We start from the raw sequence: 25,792 nt of genomic DNA, 5'->3' as shown, positions 1-25,792 counted from the left end.
GCTTTCTGGACTGAGTCCCATGACCCTGTGCCTTGGTCTACTGATCTGTGTCCAGCTGCTCCTGGACCATTCCCTACTTGGTCAGTTCTTACACCTTATTCTAGCAATGAATGTTCTCCCAGCTCCACTGGTCTCCCTACTTAGCATCTTGTATTGTAGACAAACATGCCTCTTGCTTAGGCTTGTTTGGATGTTGATAGTCTACTTTTGGTTTTTTCAAAATAAAATAATCAGTTATTTTTATTGAAAAATAATCACCTAGATTAGAATCAAATAATAACCTTGACTATACCTGGTATGCTATGGGAGCATTTTAAATGATTTTTCTAGAAGTTATTCCTTTCGAATGTTTGTTTCATTGCAATATCATGAGGAAAGCAGGAATTAATCTGCCCTGAGGGTAGAGGTGAAAGAAGAAGGAGGAAGAGAGAGAATAGCAGAGGCCCCTTAAAGCCTCATCAGGGAGGAAGTAAGCAGCTGAAACTCCCAAGAACCTTCTCAGGGTACCTAAATGTGAACATCATCAACATGAGACCATTTAACATACCCCCAAAAATGTGTATCGGCAGGTAGCAGCAAGCGGAACAGGAGTGGTGTTAATGATATCGTTGTTGCAATTCTAAGTTCCTATCAGTTCTAAAATGCTGTGATTCTATATCAAATGGGGTAAAACGAAAGTGGAAAATGCAAGTAGTACTTGGGTTTGTCTTACTTAACAAAGTTGCATGTGAAAGCATTCTGATAAAATAAGTATTGGTTCAATTACCTCTTAAACTTCAGAGTCTCTGTCTCTCTCTCTGTCTCTGTCTCTCTCTCGCACCCAGATGTATTTTGGACATTTTCACCTCTCTTCCCGGTCTATTCCAGTTCCTTCCATCTCACCTTCTTTTCCCTGAAACAGACAGAGTCCTCCTTACTTCTTAAGGTTCTTGCTTTGATGCTGCTGATTTGCTTTGATCAAGTTCCACACACTGTATTTCTCATCATGGTTTGCCCACTTGTGAAATATATGTCATTAATCATATAGATGACATAGGGAACAGTTCAGGGCTAAGTATAATCAGAACCAGGGGAAAAATTATAGAGCATTTCTTACTGTTGCTCTTAGTAAGCTCTCTTTTGTATACAAAGACTGCAACTTTGAACAGAAAATATTTACTGAGTGTCTTCTATATGCCAGGAACTATTCTACAAATTTCAGCGTACTATTTCATTTAAAACTCATTATAATTTTAGGAGGCAGATATTATTATCCCCTAATTATATATGGGGAAACTGAAGCCCAAGTTGTGAAAATAAATTACCCTGGATCACATAGTTTGTAAGTGCCAGAGCTAGCATTCGAATGTAGGCAGTCCGGGTACAGAACTTGTTCTTTGCTACTTCATTATTGAGTACCTACTCTGGACCAAAGATTGTACAGGAAGCTTTTTATTTATCACATTTAAGCCTCATAAATCCCTGGGAGGTAGATATCATGGGGTTCAGAGGATTTATTGGGCTTGCCAGTAAATATAATCCTGGGGCAAATACCTTTTAGGTCCAGGACTCTTTATTATACCACCATAATACCAACATGATTCCAGATGTCACTCATGGATTATGTACAACTATTAGGGGTCGTATTTAATACATGGGTCGTCAGACCAGTTTTGTACAGAATGAGCATTGAGCACATATCATCAGCTCTTGTTTTACAGCTTTTGAGTTTGTGGAATATTTTTCATAGAATTGGTGTCTAATTCATTGTAGGGAAGTTTTCTAGTGTATCAAGGTTATAGGTAATGGAGTCAACATGAGTATACACAGTAGACAGTTAATAGGTATCCTAAATTGATGTTATTAAGGGGTGTTGGAGAGATTACCAGTATTAAGTAGTCATCAGAGTCAAATCTCATGACTTAGACTTGATCCAGGGTTGCTCTGGAAACAAAGGCATTTGATTTGCTTTTCCTAGTAAATTCCTTTGCTTAGGCTAAATACATCTGAAGCGTTTAGTACTGTTCACCCAAACTTCCCATGACACTTTAATCATGGAAACAATTATCTAGCCACTGGATGCCACTGTTGCTCAACCAGAAGTCAAAAAATGGGAATTCCTGTGGCAATATAATATTAGCCAGTTAAAGATCATTACTGGTATTATTGATGGTGGATTTATGCTTTTAAGCTATTTTTCCTTATGAATGTAATCTCTCTCCAAGAGTTCACTTGCTGGGGGCAAGTAGAGTTGAGAAAATATGTAAATAAATGGTTACCAATGAATTTTTTGCTTTCAACTGCTCTGCTATAAAAATACTTTTTCTTTTTTTTTTTTTTCTGCTTAGTGTACTATAGCTGACAGCCTCCATTAGTTATCAGCTAATGTTGCAGAGTAAGACTAAACAAGGTGTCATGGCCTTAAGTGATTGGAAGGGCCTCTTCATCCTCACAAAGACCCTGGGGTGGAAATAGTTTGCATGAACAGACACCGGAATATTATTCAGACTCACCAAGCACTGCATTGCAGATTGAGGGAGTTACACAGCTTTTCCATTTATACTAGGAACAAATAAATTAAAAATCACTGTATTGTGTACCTTTAAAAAGCAACATAAAAATTGTGTGCATTTGAAAAGATCAGACAAGGTTTGGGAGTAAAAAGCTGAAGTAATAAATAAACATGAGGTCAGTTTAGGAACAACCATAATTGCTTTGTATGACAAGATTTGCATAGCAAACACTTCTGATTAATGTACAGTGAAGGCCACAGGAGTGGGAACCAACCTCAGTATCTTTTTAAAATCTGTGCCTTCCAATCTTGAAGGTATAGTTTTAGCCAGCACAATTAGTCGTTGTTTACTGAAAGGCTGATAGAGCCATCATTCCTATTTAAATATTTGAAATAATTATTTTTATCTTCCAGCTATGTTGATTTTATTTATGTGGTTAAAAAAAATAAAAGTATCAATTTTATATTAGTGGTGAATTTCCATTCACTTCAAACATAGTTAGAAAACAGGCAGGGGAGTTTCATCAGGATGACCCTTTTCAAGTCATAAATTTGAATATATAATATAATTGCATGTATGCATCAAATATTTCAGTTACCTAAGAAATGTATTTTTTCTTATTATTTTAAAATATAATACCTTTATGTCTGCTTGTTGATTGCTTTTGTAATTAACACTCTGCTATCATTGATACTTGCTGTCCTCACCTAGGGTGAAATGCAGTGCTCAGTACAGTAAAACCTCATTTTTATTTTCTTCCTTCCTCATTTAAATATAAAAGTATAATTATATTCTTTCAAAAACATAATTTCTTGAGGGGGGAAAATGTGGGAAAGTGTAAAGGGAGGAGGTCATACCTCTAGAAATATTTAGTTTGGATTTTTTTTCTTTTTTTAAATTAATTTTTATTGGAGTGTAGTTGTTTTACATAGTTTGGAAGTTTTAAATGTTAGTGTCATACTAAACTGGGAAAAGGCAATAGAATATATGTTATCTCAGATAGTAGAATATAGTAGAAAGTACGGTTTTTCATTTTATAGAAAAATCTGGGTGAAATAATGGATATATGCATATACATATATGTAAATATATGTAAGTGACTAACATATATTCATTTAGCAGCAAATACTAGAAGGTAAGGTTATACTTAAATATAATCATGTTAAGACAAAATGAAAATTAGTTTTGGATTTAGTAGTAAATACTATCACTGATTCATGCTGTTTAAGTAATATTCCATGAGGGTTATGATTCAAAGGACATGATGACAGTATTCAGAGCAGTATTCTGAAAAGAAATGCTAGAGCGACAGACAACATCTATAATCATCATTATATTTTTGGTATAATGCATTACATCTCCAGTGTGTTGGGGAGTTCCTAAATGGAGTGATAAGTAGATGCACTAAGACAAGTAGTAATTCTATTTGTCTCAAAGTATTCATTTAACAAAGTCAAATTAAGTTGTATGAAGCAGGCCTTTCCTACCCTCTCACTCTATCTAATAGACAACAATAAATTATCACAATTGTTTTATTTTCTTCCAGTATTTGATTGGACAAAGAACATTTTTCTCTATCAATGTTTACCCTAAATGGCTACATAGAAAGAATGTGGAGACAGTATGCATGTAGTAGCTAAAATAAATATTATTACCTTATATCATAATACTTGTTAATATAATTTTATTGAAAATGTACATAAAATACACAAGTTTGTCAATAGCAAAACATTATACAGTATAAGCAAATGTTAAAAGAAATATATAGTGGAATATTTCTTCATTCAACTATTTACACAGAGTAATATATATTGGTTTTAAATTAGTTTTTCTTTAAAAGTACAATAAGTTAGGCTTGGGACTTCCCTGGCAGTCCAGTGGTTAAGACTGTGTGCTGCCACTGCAGTGGGCGTGGGTTCAATCCCTTGTCAGGGAAGTAAGATCCCACATGCCAAGTGGCATGGCCAAAAAAAAAAAAGTAAATTAGGCTCACGATGGAAAATTAGAAATGATCAGTATGTAATGTAATATGGCATTACATACTGTTAATACCATGACTTTAAATTGACTGTATATTTGAGAAGGTCTGTGTTGTTTAAAAATCATTTAATTAAATGTTCCCAATTATAGTTAGGTAAAAGTTTCATTGAACAAAAAATATTTCTTTAACTTTATATCACTTTAGATCTTTTCCTTACTAAGATTATTTTTGTAAATGTAGATGTTCTTACTTCAGATTTGAAATATTGTCCAGCTAGACCTTTCCCCATCTAAACAGAACTTAATTGAATACTGCTATTTCGCACTGAATTTAATATTATCAGCTCTTGGAATATTTGTGTCTTTCTTAAGCCATACTGCTTTGATGTAGTAGCACATTACTAATATGTTTGCTGTATCAGCAGTTTAAAGGGAATAGTTGTTTGATGGGAATCAAACTATGTTCATGATTGTATTTCTTAAATGAAAATCTAAGACCTCAGAAGCAAAGATATACCAACTGGTGTTTGTTTTTTTTAGTCTTTATGGACCTTAATGGCAAGTCAAAAGGGAAAACATTTGTAGATTGATCAATATAAATTAATAACTATCCTTCTGTAGAAAATACGTAAATACCAACACACAGCCTTTCATTAGTGCTTTCTTCTTTGCCATCAAACGTGATGAAAAGTTTAACTTTTGCCTTTTTTTTTTTGGGTCATGCCGCACGGCTTGGAGGATCTTAGTTCCTCGACCAGGGATTCAACCCAGGCCCCCGCAGTGAAAGTGCTGAGTCCTAACCACTGGATCACCAGGGACTTCTCTGCCATTTCTTTATTGTAATTTTTTTGCTACTGCTTTGTGAGATTCAATAATTCTGATAGCTTCTCTGCTGGGCATTCTCTACTGGTGAATTGTAGTATATTTAATGTTTTGAAACATGGAATATCCTCTGTGTTATATAACCTGGGAACATAGAAAATTGTGATACATTCAGAGCTAGGACCAAGAAGAGAACCTACCAGATGTCTTGGGCCTCCTAACAGATTTTCAGAGGAAAGGAGAGGCTAGGGAAGGATAGGTAACAAGAGAACTGGAGAATCCAAAAACGGAAAGGGAAACTTGTTATTCTGAGAGGTAATTGATTGGGCAAGGAGATACCAGGCTCTTAATGTGTTGAGAGAAAAAGACTCAACAAGTTTAGGACCCTTTCTAAACTATTAGGACCTTTTGTCTGAAGCTTTGAAGATTCATCCATCCCTACACAAACCTGAGAAGAAAATACACAGTTTCTACATTATGACTTGGGTTGACTATTTGGCAGGTGCTCAAGAAAAATTCTAAGAACTCTTTGTGACCTTAGGATAACATCCATTTTTGTGTGTATGGCAAATGTAACTTCAGATTCTTTTGAGAAATCTGTGTTTTAACCATAACATGATTCAGCTCTTTGCTGAGTTAAGAATACAGAAGGAAGGAAATACCATAAGAGGCTACCTGAAAAAGGAACTAACAAATTTTATCTTGGTTCAGATTTCAGGCCAGGTAGAATCATAGCCTTGATAACTAACCTCACTAAGTTAACTTATTTATAAATATATGAACATGAAAAAATAGAACTGTCCCTTTTCTTCTTAGATTTCAACTATTGAAGGTTATTGAAGGTTTACTTTGTTTTTAAGCTTACAAAGCAATAGAAAAAGCTATGCAGGACAGAGAACTTAGTTGAAGAAAATATGTAAAGCAGATACAGAACAGGAAAAGGCTTTACTAGGAAAATCAGTTTTGCATAACTTCTTTGCAAAAGACTACTCTGTCCACAGGGCTGAAATTGTTTTGCAGTTTTAACCACAAACCAAAAATATCTGTAAGGACTTGGACAGATACTGATGAATGGACATAAGGGCAACACAGATTTGATTTATTTACATTCAGTCACTCCTCCTTAGCACTTGAAAAATTAAGGCTTAATCATGCACATAAAAGAAAACACTAACCAAAACCAAAATATTCTTGGGGAGGTCCTCTTTGAATATTAAATTAACTAAAATAACAAAAAACATTTCTTTAGTGTATATTTATGCATTTTAAAAATCTTTGAACTTTTAAAGATTTTTTTAGCTTTGTGACATTGAACATCACCAAAATATCAGAGAATTTCAGAACTCTGAGGGTTAAGAGGAAAGATGTTATTTCAAGTGCTAGTTGATAAATAAAAACCAACCAAACAAAAGACACCAACACTGCATCTGTCATCTGCTTGATCATCATAATACTGAAACTGATTGGTATTTGCCAAAATTTCTTGGCTGTTGGAATAGGAAAGATCCAGAGTTTTGAGCAGTTCACAGTAATATAGTAGTAAGGTTATTTGGATATTTTCCTAAGGCATTTTAAGATGTGGCTGTGTTGGTGCCCCAGATGAAGAAGTATGTATGGGTAAGTGGGGAAAAAGGGAAAGGGTATAAGAAACAAATGAAGTCTGTGGAAATTATGGCTTGCACTTAGTAGGTGTCAGTAAATCATATACTCATGAAGTCTTAGATTTGGGACGTAACAATCCCTTCCTTTAGATGAGGCAAAGGGCTCAAGTCTATGAAGTGAGTTGTTTGTGATCACCAGGTAACTTAGAATGATGTTGAGGAAGATGACTATGGCCAGGGAGGGAAATTAGAATCCTATATTTATTTTTAAATGTTCAGAAGAAGAAAATGAATTATGATAGGGTCTTGTTTTCTTTTCTTATTTGGTATTTGTCCCAAATTTATATTTATGGCCAATAGCAAAATGTCTAAAGGAGCAAACTCTAATCTTACCATTAGGTAAGTCTTAGAAACAAGCTGAAGATTGGAGTGAACCACAGAACTCTGGGACAAAGCTTGGTATCTACTTCAACACTGAACTCTGAGATCAATGTGTTCCTTTCTCCTACCAGTAGTATTCTGCCACTCATGATGTCAAGAGTCTCCTTGAACTCTATCACTAATGGAAGAAATGAAGTGAAGAAGAGGATATGGGGGAGCAGCAAAGGCCAAAGGAATTTCTCTTTTGGGGTTATGACTTAAGCCAAGGGAAATCATGAGAAACTGGGAAGGGAAACTGAACAGTATGGGCCTTATCAAGATACCTTCTTCAAGGGGCATGATGGCCTATATGATCTCACACAAGTTAGAGAAGTTCTTTTACCATTTCATGCTGTTGGGGCTTTAGGTAACAAAATTGAACTAGCTTAAGGAAAAGGGGGATTTGAACAACAAAACCACAGGAAGAGCTTGAATATTCTCCACACCTACCTGACCTTTTGCCCCTTTCAAATGGCAACTTCATTCTTTCTCACTGCAGACTGGTCATCCCTACATAGAAAGAAATATAGACAGGCCAGCTCTGGACTTTTGTATCTCAAAAGCCAGCAGGGAATGACTGAATACAAATTCTTTCTTTCCCTTGCAGAAAAATCTCAGGGAAGAGATTCCATGGGAGTGACTATCTCTTATCTGATCAGTAGTGACCAAGGCATTTTGACTGGTCTTACTTGGTATTCTGAGTGGTCCAACTTAGAATGACTCAGTTGAGATGGGAAGCAAATGAAAGCAGACATAGAACAAATTAATTCTTGACTCTAGCTCATGGCTTCTACTTTCTCACTCTTCCAGTGTGCCCACACAGGGTACCACCTTCCTGTCTAAATCTCTGGGGTCTCATATTCAAATTAGTTGAGCTAGACTCTGAGTACACCAGTCACTGTTGAGTAGGATGCTTTTGTTGAGTAGGGCTTTCATGCCAATTCATTTTATAGGCTGGTGGTCAGATATCCAGCTTTGGCCAGGTATCAATCATTGTTTCAATCAGTTAGAACCAGGAAAATGGGGTCTAGGCAGACCAAATTGAGAATTAGAAGCAAATCATGGGTGTGTCAGGTAATGTAATTGGTGGATACCTTGTATAGGCTGTCTAGCACCTAAAAAAATATAGACCAATTTTTTAACCAATGAATATTAATTGAAATCTCTCTTTTGCCAAGAATTATTTTAGATGTGTGATTGAAAACAAGGTGTACAGGAGAGTTCCTGCCACAAAAAAGCTATAAAATTGATGGGGGAGTAAAAACTGTCACAGTGGACACAAGTAGAAAAAAACCTTAACATATCCATAGTATTTAATTTTTCCCTCGATTTAAGCTAAAATACAATCTATTTCTTTACTTCTTGCAAAATAATTGTTATCAGAAACAAGACTATTCTAATACATAAATTTAAACTTTTCCAAAAGCAATACTTAAAAAAAAATCACTTAAGTTGCTTTTCTGGGGACAGATGGAAATTTTACAAAGAAGTAGCTTTCACGGAAGAGAGGTGTTTGAGGGTCATCATAAAAAACAGAAGGGGATTTAAGGAAAGGGGAGTGAAAAGAGATTGAATGAAAGAAAAAACAGGGGGGAGGGTGATAAAAGACAGCATAGATAATCCCAAAGAACAGTGTGCACACTTCTGCTGCAATCAGTACCACTCTGGTTAAGTCACTGTCACCTGCTCTAGGCTTAGTTTTTCCTGGCCCTACGCTGCTCTGGGTAAAGCAGCATGCTCAGCTTGTTTGGCCTCCTCTCTGTGCCTGTTACTTGCTTAAAAAAGGGAAGGCTTCAGGCCTCTGGGATGAAGCTGCTGTTTCTCTGTGTTCTAGCTCCATGGAAATTCTTAAGGGACAGCTATAGATAAAAGATGTGGGGGAGGAATAGGAAGGTCTCAAATGATGAGTGAGGAGGCAGGGTGGCTTAATTTTTAAGTTCCCCTGATACTTTTTATTTATGTATTTGCTGTTTCTAGAGAAACTGAAAAAGGAAAATAATTCATACATAGAACGCCTGCGCAAATAGCAAACCAATAACCTCCTACCCTCAGGAGGTTCTGGCCTCCTGTCCAGGGTACAGTTTTAGAGCTGTAAAAAGCAAGGGATATGTACAATGATATGACCCAATCCCAGATATTTTAGTCCAGAAACTCCTGTAGCTAGCAATGACCTCTGGAGGTTGGGGAGTGTGAACTGGCAGAGTGAGAACATTCAAGGGGACTAAAGCCGGGTCCACTGTAGAACAAACCTAATCATTTGAGGTTGGTTATGTCCTGACATTGCCTTCTTAAGTTATTTCAGACTGAACAGCTCAGGCCTGGGACCATTTCTAGCCTTTAGAACCAAATTGGTAGCTTTCGACTAGAAGCTGCTTAATGGGAATGAACCCCAAACCACGTTGTTCTAGAGTCCAAGGAAAAAAAGAAGTGACCCGTAAAGTCTAAAAATCTAAGGATGCAGCTCTACAAACGTGGAATTTTAGTTTGGTCAGTTTGGGAGGGTGGGAAGGGTGGGAGAGACTGGATAGTTGGGGAAAGACAGGTGCTAGATTCCCTTCACACTACTTTCTGAGTGTGAAGCATGAGGAAGTAGGAAGGGTGGGTAGGTTTTATGACTGAAGCAGTGTTTTCTTCTATTTCTAAGGCAAGTCCTGTCTGTGGATGAGCACCGTGGTGACTTTCTTGTCTAAGAAAGAAAAAAATCTTTTCTGTAAGCACGTCTGCGCACTCTGCGGGCCAGCTGTCCGGGGGCCTCTGGTTCAGTCCGTGGCCTCGGGTGAGCCTATTAAATCCAGCTTCCCCCGCCCCACCACCAAGCTCCCGCTCCCGGACAGGTGTTTTCCCAACTCCCGAGGCCCAAGATTTTGGGGAGTGGCTGAACCAATAAGATTTCCCTTTGGGGGAGAAGGCGTGGCTAGTTGGGTCAGATTGGGGGCGGGGTTTGCGCGGCTGAGCCGAGCCAGCCTGGTTGCGTGGAGGGTTGTTTTACTCACCCCCCTCCACCTTTTTTTTTCTTTTTCTCCCCCCCCCCCGCTCCCGGACCGAGTCTTATTAATTTCTCTGTGGGGCTGCAGCTGGAGACGGCGGAGCGTTGGAAATGACGCTCGGAGCTTTAATTACCGCAGCCGCCGGACAAGTGTGAGGAAAGCTGACAGGAAAAAAGGACGGGATCGCGTGAAGCAAGAAGCTTCTCCCCGCCACCCCTCCCTTTCCTCCCAATTTGGACTGGAGGTGCGAGGAAACTGAAAAGTGAGCCGAATAGAGTCCGGCTGGGGGGAGAGGCCGGAAAGCTACCGCCTGTTTGCAATCAACTTTTTTTGGAAACCCTTTTCCGAACCCTTCCTTTTTATTGTTGACCAACCAGGGAGAGAGCGAGAAAGTGAGGAGGGAGCGAGAAAGCGGAGGCTCACACGGGGAAATAGCTGTCCGGCCCGACCAGGAGCACCACGCGCACACACTCGAGCCCACTCCCACCCGCGCGCACCCTCACGCGCACCCTCTCCCCCCCGCTTCTCCGGGCCTCGGCCCCGCGGGCAAGGACTGGGTCGCCCGCGCTCGGAGCCGGTGTCCCGCGCGCGCCAGTGCCCCACGCGCGCCCGGCTGAGGGATCTCCTCCGTGTGCCCGAAAGGGGATATGCCATTTGGACATGTAATTATCAGCACGGGATCTGAGACTTCCAAAAAATGAAGCTGGCGACAGGACTGTGGGTCTGGGTGAGCCTTCTCGTGGCGGCGGGGACCGTCCAGCCCAGCGCTTCTCAGTCAGGTGGGTCGCGGTCCTTCTCGCGCTTCCGCGGTTGACCCTGCGGCCGCCGGCAGAGCCCAGCCGGAGACACGCTCGCTCCCGGGCGTGGCGGGATCACACCATCCGCGCCTCTTCCTTGGGTTTCGTGCGACTCTCTATCTGTCCCCAAACTTACCCTCTGCGTGTGCCTGTGTTCAGTTATCGTGAAAAATCACTCTGCGCCCCTTTTCTCTTTCTCTCTCACCCGCTTTTTTCTCGCGCGTTTTCTGTGAGCCTCCCTAAGCGGGATCCCTTCTGGTGGCGCCCGTTGTGCAGGACGTGGGAGACCCAAAGCCGGAGTCACAGGAGACGCTCCTCTCCGGGTCCGGGCCCCCCGAGAGAAGAAGCCTCGGAAAAGCGCTCCCCGCCCGGGGCCGGGGAAGGACGGGGGTCCCGAGGCGTGGCAGCTGGGCTCCGGTGAGCGGGAGGGCTGTGGAGAGAGCAGCTCCGAGAGAGCGGGCTTTGCACCTGCGTGTGCTGCCCGCGGCCGCTGCGCCTCCGGCCGCCCGAGCCTGCGGGGTCAGACCCGCCTTGAGCCCAGCCTGGGAGCCGGAACGCGGCGGGAGGACGCGCCTCGGCCCGGGGGCCCACAACGATAGGCCTCTTCGGCCAGCGTGCCCAGCCCTCGCCCCCATTGACTAGAGAGGCGCTTCCTTGCCTGCCTGCGTGACCGCTTAAAAAAAAAAAAAAAGAATGGCTTGACATACTTAAGCCGGGAGCCCGGCCTTCCCGTCGGTTTCTGTGTTTGGCTCCAGAAAGAGTTCTTCCTGTAGTTCAACTTGCTATTGGCCGGAGTCCCTCCAACTTGTGTTTACTGCCGGGCGCGGCTGCCGAGCCGACCCGTCACGCGGATTGAACCCGAGGCGGGCGCGGCTGCGCTGGGTGCGCGGCAACTGTCGGCCGGAGAGCTTGCGCCCCGGTGCCCCCGCCCGGCAAGAGGCTCACTGACCCGGGAGAGGCAGCAAGGTGGGGTTGGCGCGCCGCGGTCCGCGGGGCCAGTGACAGCACCTGCAGGGCGAAGGAGCTCAAAGTTTCTGACACTTGAGTTTCCTGGGGATGAAAGTGGGACAGGAAAGGGCTGAGGGAAACGGGTGACTGACGCGGCCAAGGGGGGCCTTTTGGAGAGCCGGGGAGATTTCCGGAACCATCCGGGGCTGGTCGCGGGAGCGTGGGAGGCAGCTAGAGAAGATAAAACCCACGGGAGTGGCGAGAGGGAGAGCTTCAGGCCCCCGGAGGGTGTCCTTCTGACCTCACCAAGAAAACAGCGCGTTGTAGTTTTCCCGCTCCGCCCCCGCCGCCTCCCCCTCCTCGCCTAGTAAATAACAAGCTACAATCCTCGAGCCTCTCAAAATGACCTTCGAATGGCACAATGTGCGCCGTTTGTACTGGACGTTTGCACCCTCCCAATTACTCCGAAATTCTTCATGCATACCAGTTCCCGAGCTCCAGCCACCTCCGGAATTACACCAACACGGATTTGAGATTCCAAGCGGCCTCTTAGATACATCCCTTTTTTATCTCCCTCCCCACTCCTAGTCCCTTCATATTTCCCCTCAATGGGTTGATTATGCACATTGACCCATTCAAAAGCAGTTGCGACTGACACGCAAGCTTAGCCGAGAGGAATTTCTGCAAGGGGACCTACTGGGGGCCGTCTGGTGCAGCCTCAGCCGCTGGGGGACCCGGCTCCGAGTCCGCAGCAATCTGGTATTAACTGTGCGGCTCGGAGTTGAGCTCTGCCGAAAAGCCCTTTTCAGAATTTCTGCAAGGAATGTAATCCAAATTAGTTCTGCAGCTGTCCTCTTCCCCGTCTCAGGCGACACCGGCTCGCGCCCTCGCTGGTGTCTTCTCGCTTCCCCGCGTGAATTGTCAGGCCCACAAGTGAGCCCATTTAGTGCGCGAGGATTAGCGTGCCATTGTTGTTCCGTGTCTGACTCTGCACTTGAAATTCTGGGGGCACAAAGGCGAGCCTCCCTTGTTCGAAACACAAAGTGATCTAGATGAAAGGGCCGCACAAAGAAAAGCTCTCGGGTGCATCCCTGGTGTAATTGCAACACGCACGCTAAGGTGATCCTCTGGAAATTGCAAATGCCCCCGGGACTTCTTTTTTGCCTCTTCCGCACCCCCGCCCTGCCGCACCTGGCAGGGAAAGTTCAGCTGGTTTTAATGTAGTGCTTTTAGAAAACCAACTTACGTTCTGGGGTATGAGTGAGGCTCTGCGTGTGTTCGTGGCTACGTACCTATGGCTGTATGTTCCCAAGTAAATACATATTGCCTGTCTCCCCTCTCGCGGTTAGCAGTCAGTAGCAGTTTGGAGGAGTTTGTTTTGGTCCGAACGAGAAATTAAGTGCGGATAAGTAAACTAAGCTGCCAGAGGGCGACAAGATGTTGAGTGAATTGCTTTTAGATGAAACAAATTAAGGAAACGAGGGAAGACAATCTGCTTCTCGCATTATTAGACACGCTTGGAGTTCAGGGGAAAGTGGCATATTTTTGAAATGCTAATCTAGAAGCAGAAGGAATGCACCTTATTTACTGCTCTCTGTGAACAGAATAAAAATATGGGAGGGGCAGGATTCTGTTGTATAGATCTAAGATATTTGTTAAAATAATTGTAACTGAAGAGGACCTGTTTTTATTTTTCCTCTTTTGCTTGGGGAAAAAAATCAGCTTTAGAGAATACAGGTGTTTTTTTTTTTTTAATAGTAATTCTGAAGGGCTTTGTCTCATTTCCAGTGATTTATTTTATTTAGAAGTATTATAGTCAAAGGCCCTTTATGTGGCTGTTATAAAGCCTTTACCACCAAAAAGAATTCCAAAATTTCTGTCTTCCTGGTATGATGGAAAAATAATCAGTATCACCTTTGTGTTGAAATACAATATATGTATGTAAATGTAGTAGTACTGAAGTGATGCCCGTACATACCTTAGTAGATATGTGATGAACAAGTTCAGTTTCCATTTTTTTATTTGCAAGTAACTAGGTCCTGCTTTTCATTCTATAAAAGAACACACATTTTTCCTACGTATTTAAGATATATCTCCAAAATTAGTTTTTTTTTACATTTGAGAAGAAAAAGGTTAATAAAACTTAGTTAAATGATGAAAAGATGTTCAATATAATTTTTTAAAAAATCAGTTCTCTCCCTACATGTATTTATTGTAAGCACACCCATGGGTACAGCTTCTCTTTTTTTCTTTCAATTTTGAAATTCTTATATATGTAAGAGGAACCTTTTTAGACTAAGGTATATTTTTTTTTTCTTCAGAATGCTTCCAAATAAATTTATACCTATTATTGTGACTGCAGATCACTTGAATATACTATAATGTGGACTGATAGGATTAAATTGAATGACTCTGGTTGTGTCATGATTCCTTGATTTCTGATTTTTTTCTCTCAAACCAAACTCCTTTTATTTTTTTAATCATACATGCATAGAAAGTCAATTTTTTTTGAAAATCAAGGTACTTACTCCTTTATATGTATAATTTTCATTTAGTCACTGAATATGTGTCTTAATTAAGAAATTACATTAGAATATTTACCAGGGCATGCCCTTCATGGAAGATTTACGTATTTTTTGCTCTAACCTGAAAACACTAAGTTTGCATTGGCTGATTTTTGGAGTTTGCATTCATTTGAGGAAAAATTATATTTTCTCCTTAAACTGGATTCAAATAGTTAGTATTCATGAGCTTTCATCCCTTTGGTTCTTAAATAGAAGTTCTATTTGTCATCTGTCTTATGCATTTACCTTTTCCATTACTATAGATTCTTTTTTATGTCTTATTATTTATTGAGTTTACACATATGAATATGTTTTCCACATCATCACTAAGGATATTCTTTTTGTGTGTGTCTTTCCCAGCAACCTGCCACTCAGGCACTGCAGGAGTCCTCTGAGTCAGTTTTCATTCTTTCTTTCTGATAAATCTGATATGGCTGGTTGGCTGGACAATCGCAAGCCATTCCATTGCTCAGATTTATTCCTGAAAGAAAATAAAAAGGCATCGATCCAAGATCACTAGCACATCTCAAAAACCCTGACTCCAAGGCCAAATCTTTCTACAGAGAAGTTCCCTTTTCCCTTTCTGTCTTCCTCTTTTCCCCACTTGACCAAAGAAGGAAGGTAGACTGCTGCCATTTAAAAAATGCTAGGCGTGCAAGGAAATGTGCTCTATCTAAATATGCTCTGAAGCCTTGTGATTAGAGCCACCTTGAGATTAATGACTATGTAAGATGCACATTTTAGAAAATAAATTGAATTAGTGTATCTTAAACATGGCAGTGTTTTAAAGTGGTATTGTTTTTAGTATTATTTCAATCCAGTTATTAAAAAAATTTAGCATATATTAAAAATAGCAACAAGTTTTTGCTTTATTTTACAGTGTCCTGCTGCTGTTGGATATCCATGTGTAAATTGTAAAAGTGCCTATAACATAAATGAAGCAAATGATCAAAAAAGATGTTCTCTTACCTGCAGACTTTTTGGCACTTGCTGTTTGATTTCACCCCTTTAAGAGATACTGCTTTATAGGGCTAGATGTTAATATTTACGTTGAAATTAGCTTATGAATGTTTAAGACTATAGCTGTTCTACAAAAGTTAATTGTCAAGCATATTCCACTGTTATCTTTGACAGTGATCTACTGAGTATGGTTGCAGGGCAGAATTTAATCAAATTATAAACTTTTCTCCAGGTTATATCATTTTAGAAATGTTCTACTATGTTACATTTGACCATATGGAGCCAAATTGCATCTTTATCTAGTACACATTTCCTGAATTAATATAAATATTAGACAGTTAAAGTAAAACCTTACTTTTCATGCCCTCTAGTATTCCTACTGACTGAAATTTACAGTTTATAATGACAAGTAATCCCTCAATTTTATTTAATATTTTAAATAAAAAAATATCTTAGATCGGTGTTTCCTGAAGCTGTAGCTTTCCTACGTAATTTGAAGGAGATTTTGCCTACCTATTGTGTGGCTAAGTGTGACACAGGACGTAGCCAGGTGGTTCAAATCAGGATTTCTATATTGTAGGGACATCGTTCCTCCAGTTTCTTTTTAATACCTTGAGCAACTCACTCCATGTCTTTGTGACTTGGCTTGCATGCCTGAGGGGGAAATGCATGTAATGCATTCTCTATTTCTCCACTGTATAGCCGTTTTCTGAAAAATGGCTTTCAAGTCTTCTGTGATATTGAGATACATCCCAGTAATGAGTTAATTGATATATTTAAAACATGAACACATATGTTAATAAACATAATGTAAGCTTTCTAACAGACCATTGCTGTCAGAAGAGCACCTGCCTAAAGGAAATAAAGAGATCATTATGTCTAAAGAATTTGTATTTGAAGGCCATTTCCCCAAAATACTACTTTTCAGAATTGCTTTATGGTCTCTTTGGATTTTGTCTTATTTGGCTTTTTCCGAGTTGTTGATAATTCTGACATGTTTATTAAATAAATTGACCTATTTTCCAATGCTTTAATCAAAGCTTTAAAGCCACTTTCTTGTTGTAATATTTGACACTTCAACTGGTGCTTTCTATTTGTACTAATTTTTCAAGAGGGAAGAGCACTGTCTCACTTTTATAACATAGAGGTGAAATATATGGTATTTGGGGTCCTAATTCTAAAGTGCTTTTTTGAACAGGTAGTAATTGTTTTATAGTTATTTTCGTTTTAAATACGTGATTGCTTTGCAGGCCTGTTGCTTGGCACAACTCCAGGGGGCGGCAGCCACATAGAATTTAATGGGAATGGTGCGCGCCTGAGCTATCAGTAGTGCAGCAGCAGCCCTGCTGTTGTGGAATGCTACAGAATAAAGCAGCAGAATAGAAATTAGGATAATTCGATTCTGGTCATACAATCATTGTCTCTGTGATCTTAGGTTAGACTTCTTGCTTTGTGTCTCAATTTCCTCATCTCTATCAGTATAGCTGAAAGTAATACTTAAGGAGTTAACATCTTGAATGTTTTTAATGATTCAGCTAGACAGAAAAAGAATGTTTAGACTTTTTAGAAAAAAGAAATGCATTGGTTTTCAATTATTTTTTTTAAAGGAACCTCTTCTTTTTCAAGTGAATTTATGTGTGTAACCCTGGTATCTAAATCAGGTAAAAGGGTGAAAGGAGAAGTCTTTTGTTAAAGCTTTGTCGAGAAGCCAGCTTTGTGCCCCCTGCCTTTGGCACTCTCCTGCTTTTCTCCCACTCTGGTGTCTACTCTCCTGCTCTGGCTTTACAGAAATCTAGCACTATTTAAAAGCCACTCATCTAGTCCACACCTTTTATTTTCTAGCTGAGGAAACTGGGAGCCCAGAGAAGTTAGGTAATATAAATTAGTTGGCAGTTCCCAACACTCCTATCATTTTAACATACACAGAAGTACTTGAAAAGTTGCAGACACTTAAAATAAAAGAATAAATAAAGTTTAAGGTTGGGTTATTTTTAGAGTATTGGAAGATTAAATGAAAACAAATGGATTGGAGCCATGGGCTTAATTATCAGACTGCAAAGTTCTTTTCAAGGGGAAGACTGTAGGATCATCATCTTTAATTTATATTTAAGAATAATCATTGATTGCATTTGTAACTTACAGCACCTTAAGATTAAAGAAATATAGCAAACTTTGTTAAGGTGTAGTTCTGTAAGATGATCTATTCACCTGGTAGTGCCTATTCTGGATATAGAATTTTGACCCTGTAAGTCAGGTAAGGGTTGCTGATGCTAGTATCTGTTTATAATAGTGCCTTCAAGAGTTTCTTTTACCTGTAACTTTGTGAAGATGACCAATAAGTAGAGAATGGTTATTTCTTCATTCTGTATTAAGTAGTATGCATGCTTTAAGAAAATGGATTATAAAGGGTAAACAATGGGCTCTTCGCGACCAGTTAGTTGCTTGGGATCCTTAACTAGCAAATCCATGGGAATACTTCAGATTCATCCAGGCCCATCCTTAGACGCAAGGTTCTTTATCTTTATCTTGTTGGGTCCTCATCTTTCTTCAGGCCCTACTAGGATCACAGTTATTCTTTGCACAAGTGTATAAGCTAAGCTTTAAGTACTAAGACTTTATACATTTACTTTTGTGGTGCATTTGCCTCCTTCTAGTTGGCTTCTGCAAGATGCTGCCTCTGGTCCTTGTGACTTTGAATGTTGTTGATTTAACCTGAATTCTCTCTGGTTGTCCCTGACTTCTCTAAAGCGCCAGAGCTTTCTCGGACATGATCAGCATTCTCATGGGGCATAGTGACAGAAGGGAGGTTTAAACCTGTTTTGGCAGGAAGAGTCACTTCCTGTTAGGAATTTGCGGTAAAAATGGGCCCCCCTCTGTAAAACGTTAACATAGACACGAGGAAACATCCTCTGCAGTATCATTAAACTTCCCCCTTGAGAGCTAGCTCTGGATCATTACTGTTAATCACGTTATTTCCAATATTGTAGGGGTTACTGAAGCATACTAAACATGAATAAGAATATATAAGACTCAGTTTCTCAATCCAGAGAGTTAAAGTAATAGGAATCAAGGCTCTATGCATGTTCTATATTTCATTTGGAACGTTGTCTAAAAGTGTTTAGAGAGAAGAAAGTGAAGGGTGCAATAAGCACTCCTTTATTTTCCAAAAAGATCAGACTTGTAAATGATAAATTTTACCTACCATATCTTTACTACTCTTCTGACCTTTACTTATGTCTAGTCCCATATGCACATGGTCTAGGTGGACATCCAAGTTTAAAGCTTTTAGGATACAAATGGGGATTGTAAACCTGCTCTCAAAAAATGTGTCTGCTGGTCTTCTATGATGTGCTGAGGATATCTCATGGCTCGTTAGGACTGAAAAAATGACAACAGATTCTCTAGGTTCTATGACTATGTCTAGTATGGTTATAGCTTGAGTAATAAGTTATGCAATCTTCTATTTCAAGATGGGTCCCCATCACTAGCAGGGGATGTCTAATTGAAGTCGTGGATGGCATTTTGCTTTAAGTGAACTCTCCTTTTACTAAAAACTTTTTTTGTCATTATTTCCTATTCTTCCCTGTAGGCTTAGAGGATATGAGAATATGAGATTTTTTTTTCTATGGGAACCTATGAAAACCAAATGAAAATAAAACAGAATAATATTTCTTTTAGACACACTTTCATTTTTAAGAGTTCCTGTTTGATCATTTTGTCTAGAACTAGAGCAGTAAAACAAGTTTTTTTTTCCCCCTGAAGGAAATTTGATTGCATGGCTTATTAAAAGCTATTCCCTAAGACTTTTGTTGACCTCATCTAGTCATTAAAAACTCAGAGCAGGATACTGCAAGATCCTCTTTACTCATCCCCTTGTTCGATGTCCTTTTACCTCCAAGACTTCCTTCTTGTCACTGCCAGATGACCATTTCTAATATAATAATACTTTTGTTATCCTAGTTTCTATTCAGAAGCCTTCAATGGATTCCCATTGCAGAGTTCAAAGCCTGTTAAAATAGTCTTCAGTTTCCTTTTTGATCCAGTCTTAAGAGTTTCTTAAGATGTATTCTGTCTAAGAACCAGGCTGACCTAGTCAGTGTTCCAGAGCCTTGCTTTCTGTCTTTCCTTTTGCTGACCCCTTTCCCTGGAATTCATGGCTCCCTTGGTTGCCCTTCCTGTCCAAACTGTTGAATCTTTCCAGTTCCGTATTAAATCATACCTCTTCATTAGATCTTCCTTCATTTGCTACCCTAATCTATAATCCTTATCTGTACCACCTATCTGCATTTAATCTTAAACCATTCTATAGTTTTAACTTTTTAAGAGCAAACATTTTTATCAAACCCTGCAGAGACTAATGAGGTGCCACGTACATGGTAAGCTCTTTAAAAATATTTTTTTAAATGAAAGAATAACGTACATTTACTGAAACAATTTTAAGCTCATTCACGAATGGTTATTATTTATAATTAAACCATATAAGTGCACAAAGTAAGCTGTTCTAAAAACATAATTATAGAATTCCTAATAATAGATATTAGACATGTTTACCCTGGGAATTTCCTTAGTTGCTTTCTTGAGCTTCCTAGGGTATTTCTTTCAATGGAGTGTTTCCAAGAGTATATCATTTGTCCTCATTCCCATTTTTAGAGTCTGCTCATAATATGGTACCAAGTATATTTGTTAGTTTTATTTTTGGTGAGTTAAATATATATAAATACCATTCTTAAACATGTAAGTGTCTTGTAGCCTACTATTTTTATGTGGCCATTACTTTGCTTTTCTTACTTATCTCTCATTTTAAAATTTTAATCAGTTTAAGCAGTAAACATGTACTGACCCATCAGTGTGTTTGAGGACTGTGTTAGGCACTGAGGAGGACATACAAGAAGCTCAAGATGCTAGATTTCCCCTTTCTTTTAAAGAAGGACAGATGAGACCAATGAAACACAATATAAAAAAAATATGTTATTAAGTGATTTTTCCAAACTCTTGGGAGGAATTTGCCTCCAGAGAAATGCTAATAAGTATTTCATGAAAAAAGGGTTCCAGACAGAATGCGGCATTTTCTATTCCTAGATGTATGTAATAACACAACTTTGTTAATACTAAGATTTCTCAGTATCTTAAAATAGACAACTAGACATATGCCTCCCATTTGAAAAGGATCCTATAAAAGAAATACTTGCAGCATAACTGTACTGAGAGGTGACTGGGATTCTCTTAGCTGCTCTTTTAGATGATTCACTCTGCATTCTGAAAATTGGTGAAATTATTATAGTATTTATAGATTTTCCCTGGTCAGATTCTACCAGGGAAAATGCTCTTCCAGACATTTCTTCTCAGGTTATCAGATTCCAAGAAACTGTCAACCTTTCTAGGTCACTGTGGTGCCCTAAGTGTACCTTAATTTATAATGTCCTGAGGAGTTAATGTAACTTCAAAACTTACCTAACAGTCTGCAGAGTAATCTATTAATGAGAAAATTGGGTATGGAGACATTAGTACGTCTGTCTGAATAGTTTCTTAGAACTTTCCTGATTGTTTTTCCTTTAAGAATCCCTGAGAAGAAACTTCGAGTCAGGGATTATTGTTCCTACTTTGTAGACGAGGAAGTAGAGATATAAAGCAGCAGTATGTAAGGGTGAAGCCTGACTGGTGCATCCGTCGGTGCAGTTACGTGTCTGCCGTGTTCTGAGCCAGCTGCCTCTGCCGTCTGCTCTTTCATGCCTTCTCCAGCCACAGGAGCTAGTGACCCTCTGAAAGGCGTGGCTCCTCTACTCCACCTGCCCCACTGTGTGAGAAAAGGATGCTCAGCACACCAAATCCTTCTGCCTCCAGGTCAACAGCTCTTTATGCTTTCCCTGGAGCCATTTGAAGAAACTTACCCAATAAATCTATCATTGGAGGAGTCCTCCTTTGGATTACTCTGCATTTCCCCTCATCCCTTCTATTCTCCAGAGGTCTTTTTGTGCGTGTGTGTGCATGTGTGTGTGTGTGTGTTTGTGTGTGTGTTGTGTGTTGTATGTATTAAGGAAATCATCATCTAAGCCTTGTCTTCTTGAGAAAACTTCAAAGCAGGGGCATTTCCAAGATGTTGGGACCTGCATTTATGCAGTTTGGGGAACCTCTTTAAAAACAATACAGAAATAAAAATACAAATTAAGTACAGGTCCTTGGGAGGCACCAGTGGAAGAGAGGGGCTCTGAAGCTGAAGCCTTTTACAAAAATCTGTATGGTACTTCTGCCTATGTTTGAAAATTATACGTTTTAAGAAGTCATATTATTTCTCATTTAGTGTGAATTTTGGGTGTCATTATATAATTTTTTATTTTTTTTCCTACTGCACATAGCTAGTGTCTACTATTAATGTAAAAGATTGCATTGTTTCAAGAAAAAAATTGTCATAAAGAGTAAAATCACACTATAAAGCACTTCAGTATATCTTTGGATGAAATAATGTACCCTGTAGAGATAATTTTCAAAATATTTCCACTCTGAATATGAACATGCCTCATCCAGGTATATATATATTTTCTTGACGCCATGTTTTTTAAATGCGTCATATAATGCTGTCTCTTATGCAATTCTGTAGTTCATAATGGTTGGTTTATAATGTTGTGATTTAAAAGAATCTTGTCACTTTTGGTATATAAAAGCTATATTACTAAGGCCCTACCACTTGAAATACAGCTCATTGAATTTTTAATCATTTGTTATTTAGCACAGTTAAAAAAAAAATCTATCTTTGACTTTTACCCTCTGACTATGTTAAATGTGACCGTTTTAACTACAATAGACATTATTAGCTGTGAATGAAACAATGCATCTAAATTAAAATCAGTACTCAGCTCAGATATTTGGTAATATTTTAACTACTAATATATTAACACATTTAAGTAACAATAAAAGGATTAGTATTTCAAGTCACACTTTTACTGTGTAAAAATATCAACTAAACAGTTAATATTTCCCAGTTGTTTTAACTTCAAATTTAGCAGCCCCATTGTCCCTGGTGATATATCGAAACCTCTAAAAGTGTACTTGGAATTAATGGAAACTGAAGTGATTGGTATTCAGATATAATTCTTTAGTGGCCTTTTTCTTTTCTTTTTTTTTTAAGTGCAGAATGAAATTTGAAAATATAAAAACTCTGAGATAAATTGAAATAGACAAAACATTTTATGTAACTGTTGATGAAGAGGACATTTATTATTTTTTCTGTACTTACTATATTGCTTGTGGCCAGAATTAGCACACCATGAGCCAGAGAAAGAGATAAGACAAACAGAATGGCACGCAGCTAATTTTGTTTAGCAAATTTAGATCTGATACATGCTGTTTCACTCCTACAAATTGACTCAGCCACTCTTTGAAAGGTACAGATGAAGTTTGTCTCCCACAGTTTAACAGCTTTCACTCAACATTTATAGGCTGTATAAAAATAAATTCTGTTAAGTACCACATTTCTCACTGGCAGGATGAGCACTGTGAAGGTAGATTTATTAATGAGAAAAAGGGAAAAAACAAAAACATTTCAATTGTTCCAGGTCTGCTGAAAATAAAATATGTCAAAACATCCAAAATATCTTTGTGTCAAGGACATATATACTGGGCTTGGGATATTTAAGGATTTTGACTATTTGTGAGTGAATCAGAAGTCCCATTTTATGATAATTTTCTGATTCAAATCTGGTATGTGGTTAGATGCATATTCTGGAACTAGTCATTCATCTGCTGGATAAGCCAACAGGAAGAGATCCACTGTAATTATCAGGAAGTGGCTATAAGACAAAACACACAAAAAACCCAAATCTTGATCTTTATAAAAAAGTGTCATCATCCAAAAGAATAAATTTTAATGAATTCCTAAGTGAGACTAACTTGTCTGAAAAAAATGTCATAAAACATGTAACACTTGATGGAAACGTGATCCTAGAAAAAGCCAGGAATTTGGACAGTAATATCCATGTTTGGGAATATCTCAAAAAAATCCCAAAAGTCTTTTCTATCATAGTGTATTGTAAAGGTATCTAAAAAGTTATAGTATTATTTATATACCTGCTAGAGCTTTGTCATAGCTCAAGACTGCATTCTCCATAATCAAGCTCACTATAGAGAATAATTCTCATATTCATGAATTGTTCATCTCATCATATTTTCAGTGGTTATTTCAAGGTTAATTTTTTCAGACAGCTTCTCTCTTGATTAAAGTCTGTAGTAACTGTATATATGCTGATATAGCACACGAAGGTTTTAAGCTAAAGACACCTTTGATTTCATAGCAGGTCAAGATCAAATGCTTTTCAATGCTTCCTACTAAAATATATGAAAAAATAACTTTTATGTCCTTTTTATTTCTAGTAAGAATGTTGAGACTTTTGTTTGGCTTTTTCAAAATCCTAGAAACCTTTGTGTAAGGGTATGAGCAACAAAGTATATTCCATTACCAGGACTAGTATCCAAGTGCTATGTTCCTTATGCTTTTATTGTTTGATAAAATATTAAAATATATTCCTACCGATTGGCTTTCCCAGAACCCTCCCCTGGCACCCCTCCCTCAAACAACTAAAGAATTAATACCTGACACAATCAGGGACCTTCAGATCTCTGCTTTGGCATATACTGTGATCCATTCTTATGTGTTTTTGCTGAGATGGTCACTAAATACTATGAATGTTACTCTTACACGTAATAAAAATTCTGCCATAAGTATTTTAAAATAATAGGAATGTGAACAGTATCATACTAACTTTGCCTCCATTAAGTATTAGCCGGTATGAAGGAGGCAGTTTCTAAGTTGTGTATCACAGCTTAGGTACTAATGATTTGACTTGAAGTTTGGAAAGAAGTGGCTTAAAAACAGTAGACAGGATGTCACTGGTTCGCAATTGTGAATTAACCTAGGAGCAAATCATATGAATGAGGCAGACCAAAGGACTCAAATAAAGCAGATGCTGTGAATTTTCCTGAGAGTGAGGCAGGTGCTGATGTGTGATGTGTGTCTTTAAATTGGGCTGCTGACGAATCACAACAATTTGAATTTGCGATTGCCATAACTATGTGGGAACAAACATATTACATGCTTATATTATTAATCAGAATGAACAGCTTATCTGGCAAGGTGTCAGCTGCTCCACGAGTGTGTATTGTCACGTAAGATATGAGTCTGTCCCTCGAGGGCACCGCATATACTCTTTTCATTTGTGGTGGATAAGAAAACATTCAATTGAAATTTCTTTTACATGATTAAAATGTAATATTGTGAAAGAAGTTGTGAACATCAGCTTAATTATGATACTCTTGGTAACTTCGTTTGGACATGTGATTTATTATTTTTCAAAGAAAACTATATTTACAACAAAATAATGGAGTTCCATTTCATTTGAAGAATGATTAAAGAAAGAAGGAGATGCCAGGCATGGAAAAGAGGAGGCTTGGGAAGGGGACATGATAACTATCTTCAAGAGTTGGAGGGCTGTTACACATAAGAGGGATTAGCACTGTTCTGTGTAGCCTTGGAGAACAGAAACATTAGCAGCTGTTTGAAATTGTAAGGTGTCAGATTTCATTTGAACACCATCAAGGAGTTTCTCACAGTTAGAGTGTCCCAAAGTTGGAATGGTCTGTCCTGGGAGATGGTGAGTTCCTTCATGTGTGTGGGGTGCTAAAGTCTTATCTAACTTCTTCTGTGATGATAAAGAATGAATGAGGCAGCTGAAGAACAACTGGTCAGTGATGTTGGGAGCGGGGATTGGGTTCTGTGGCCACTGAGGGCCCTTCCCACCCTGAGGGTCTGTCACAAGCACGTCATGCCCAAATATCCTTTCCTGGTCTCTGAAAAATAGAGGCAGTGAAAGCCACACTCTCTCTGTGACTAGGATTCCCACCCAAATGCTTTTCACCATCTACCTGTCCTTAATAGATTTGTGGATATGTGAAGGGTATTTTAAAGTTTGGTTTCCTTAAATATAAAATATTTTCCTCTTATTTTTTCTAGTAGTCTTTACATTAGATCTCCATACCTCTAATGTAACATACTATCACAAATAAATCATTCTCAATTGTAAAAACCACACGATGCAGAATAAAAGTATACAAATGTTTCATTGTGTTTCTGGGTTTATGCCAGCAGGTATTTATGACTTAACCAGAGGGAGAAACATATATAAGAAGGTGAGGACATAGGCAGGGCAGGAAGTTAGAAAAATAGGCCTCTAG

At 38.8% G+C, this 25,792-nt stretch overlaps 1 protein-coding gene across 2 annotated transcripts in view; it reads left to right on the top strand.

The window, feature by feature from the left end:
- Positions 1-10,999: 10,999 nt before the first annotated feature.
- The window catches only part of ERBB4 (erb-b2 receptor tyrosine kinase 4), a gene marked incomplete at both ends in the record, with an annotated part of 1,126,414 nt that continues 1,111,621 nt past the window's right edge, over positions 11,000-25,792 (top strand). For both annotated transcript variants that reach the window (XM_082841669.1, XM_082841668.1), the window contains one exon: positions 11,000-11,081. In XM_082841669.1, the coding sequence (XP_082697795.1) occupies positions 11,000-11,081 (82 nt within the window). The remainder of the gene's footprint in view (positions 11,082-25,792) is intronic.

The sequence above is a fragment of the Leucopleurus acutus genome, assembly GCF_964270905.1.
Source record: "Leucopleurus acutus genome assembly, chromosome: 6".
Taxonomy (NCBI): Eukaryota; Metazoa; Chordata; class Mammalia; order Artiodactyla; family Delphinidae; genus Leucopleurus; species Leucopleurus acutus.
The sequence above is the reverse complement of the archived record's forward strand: the minus strand, read 5'-3'. Positions and strand labels throughout refer to the sequence as shown.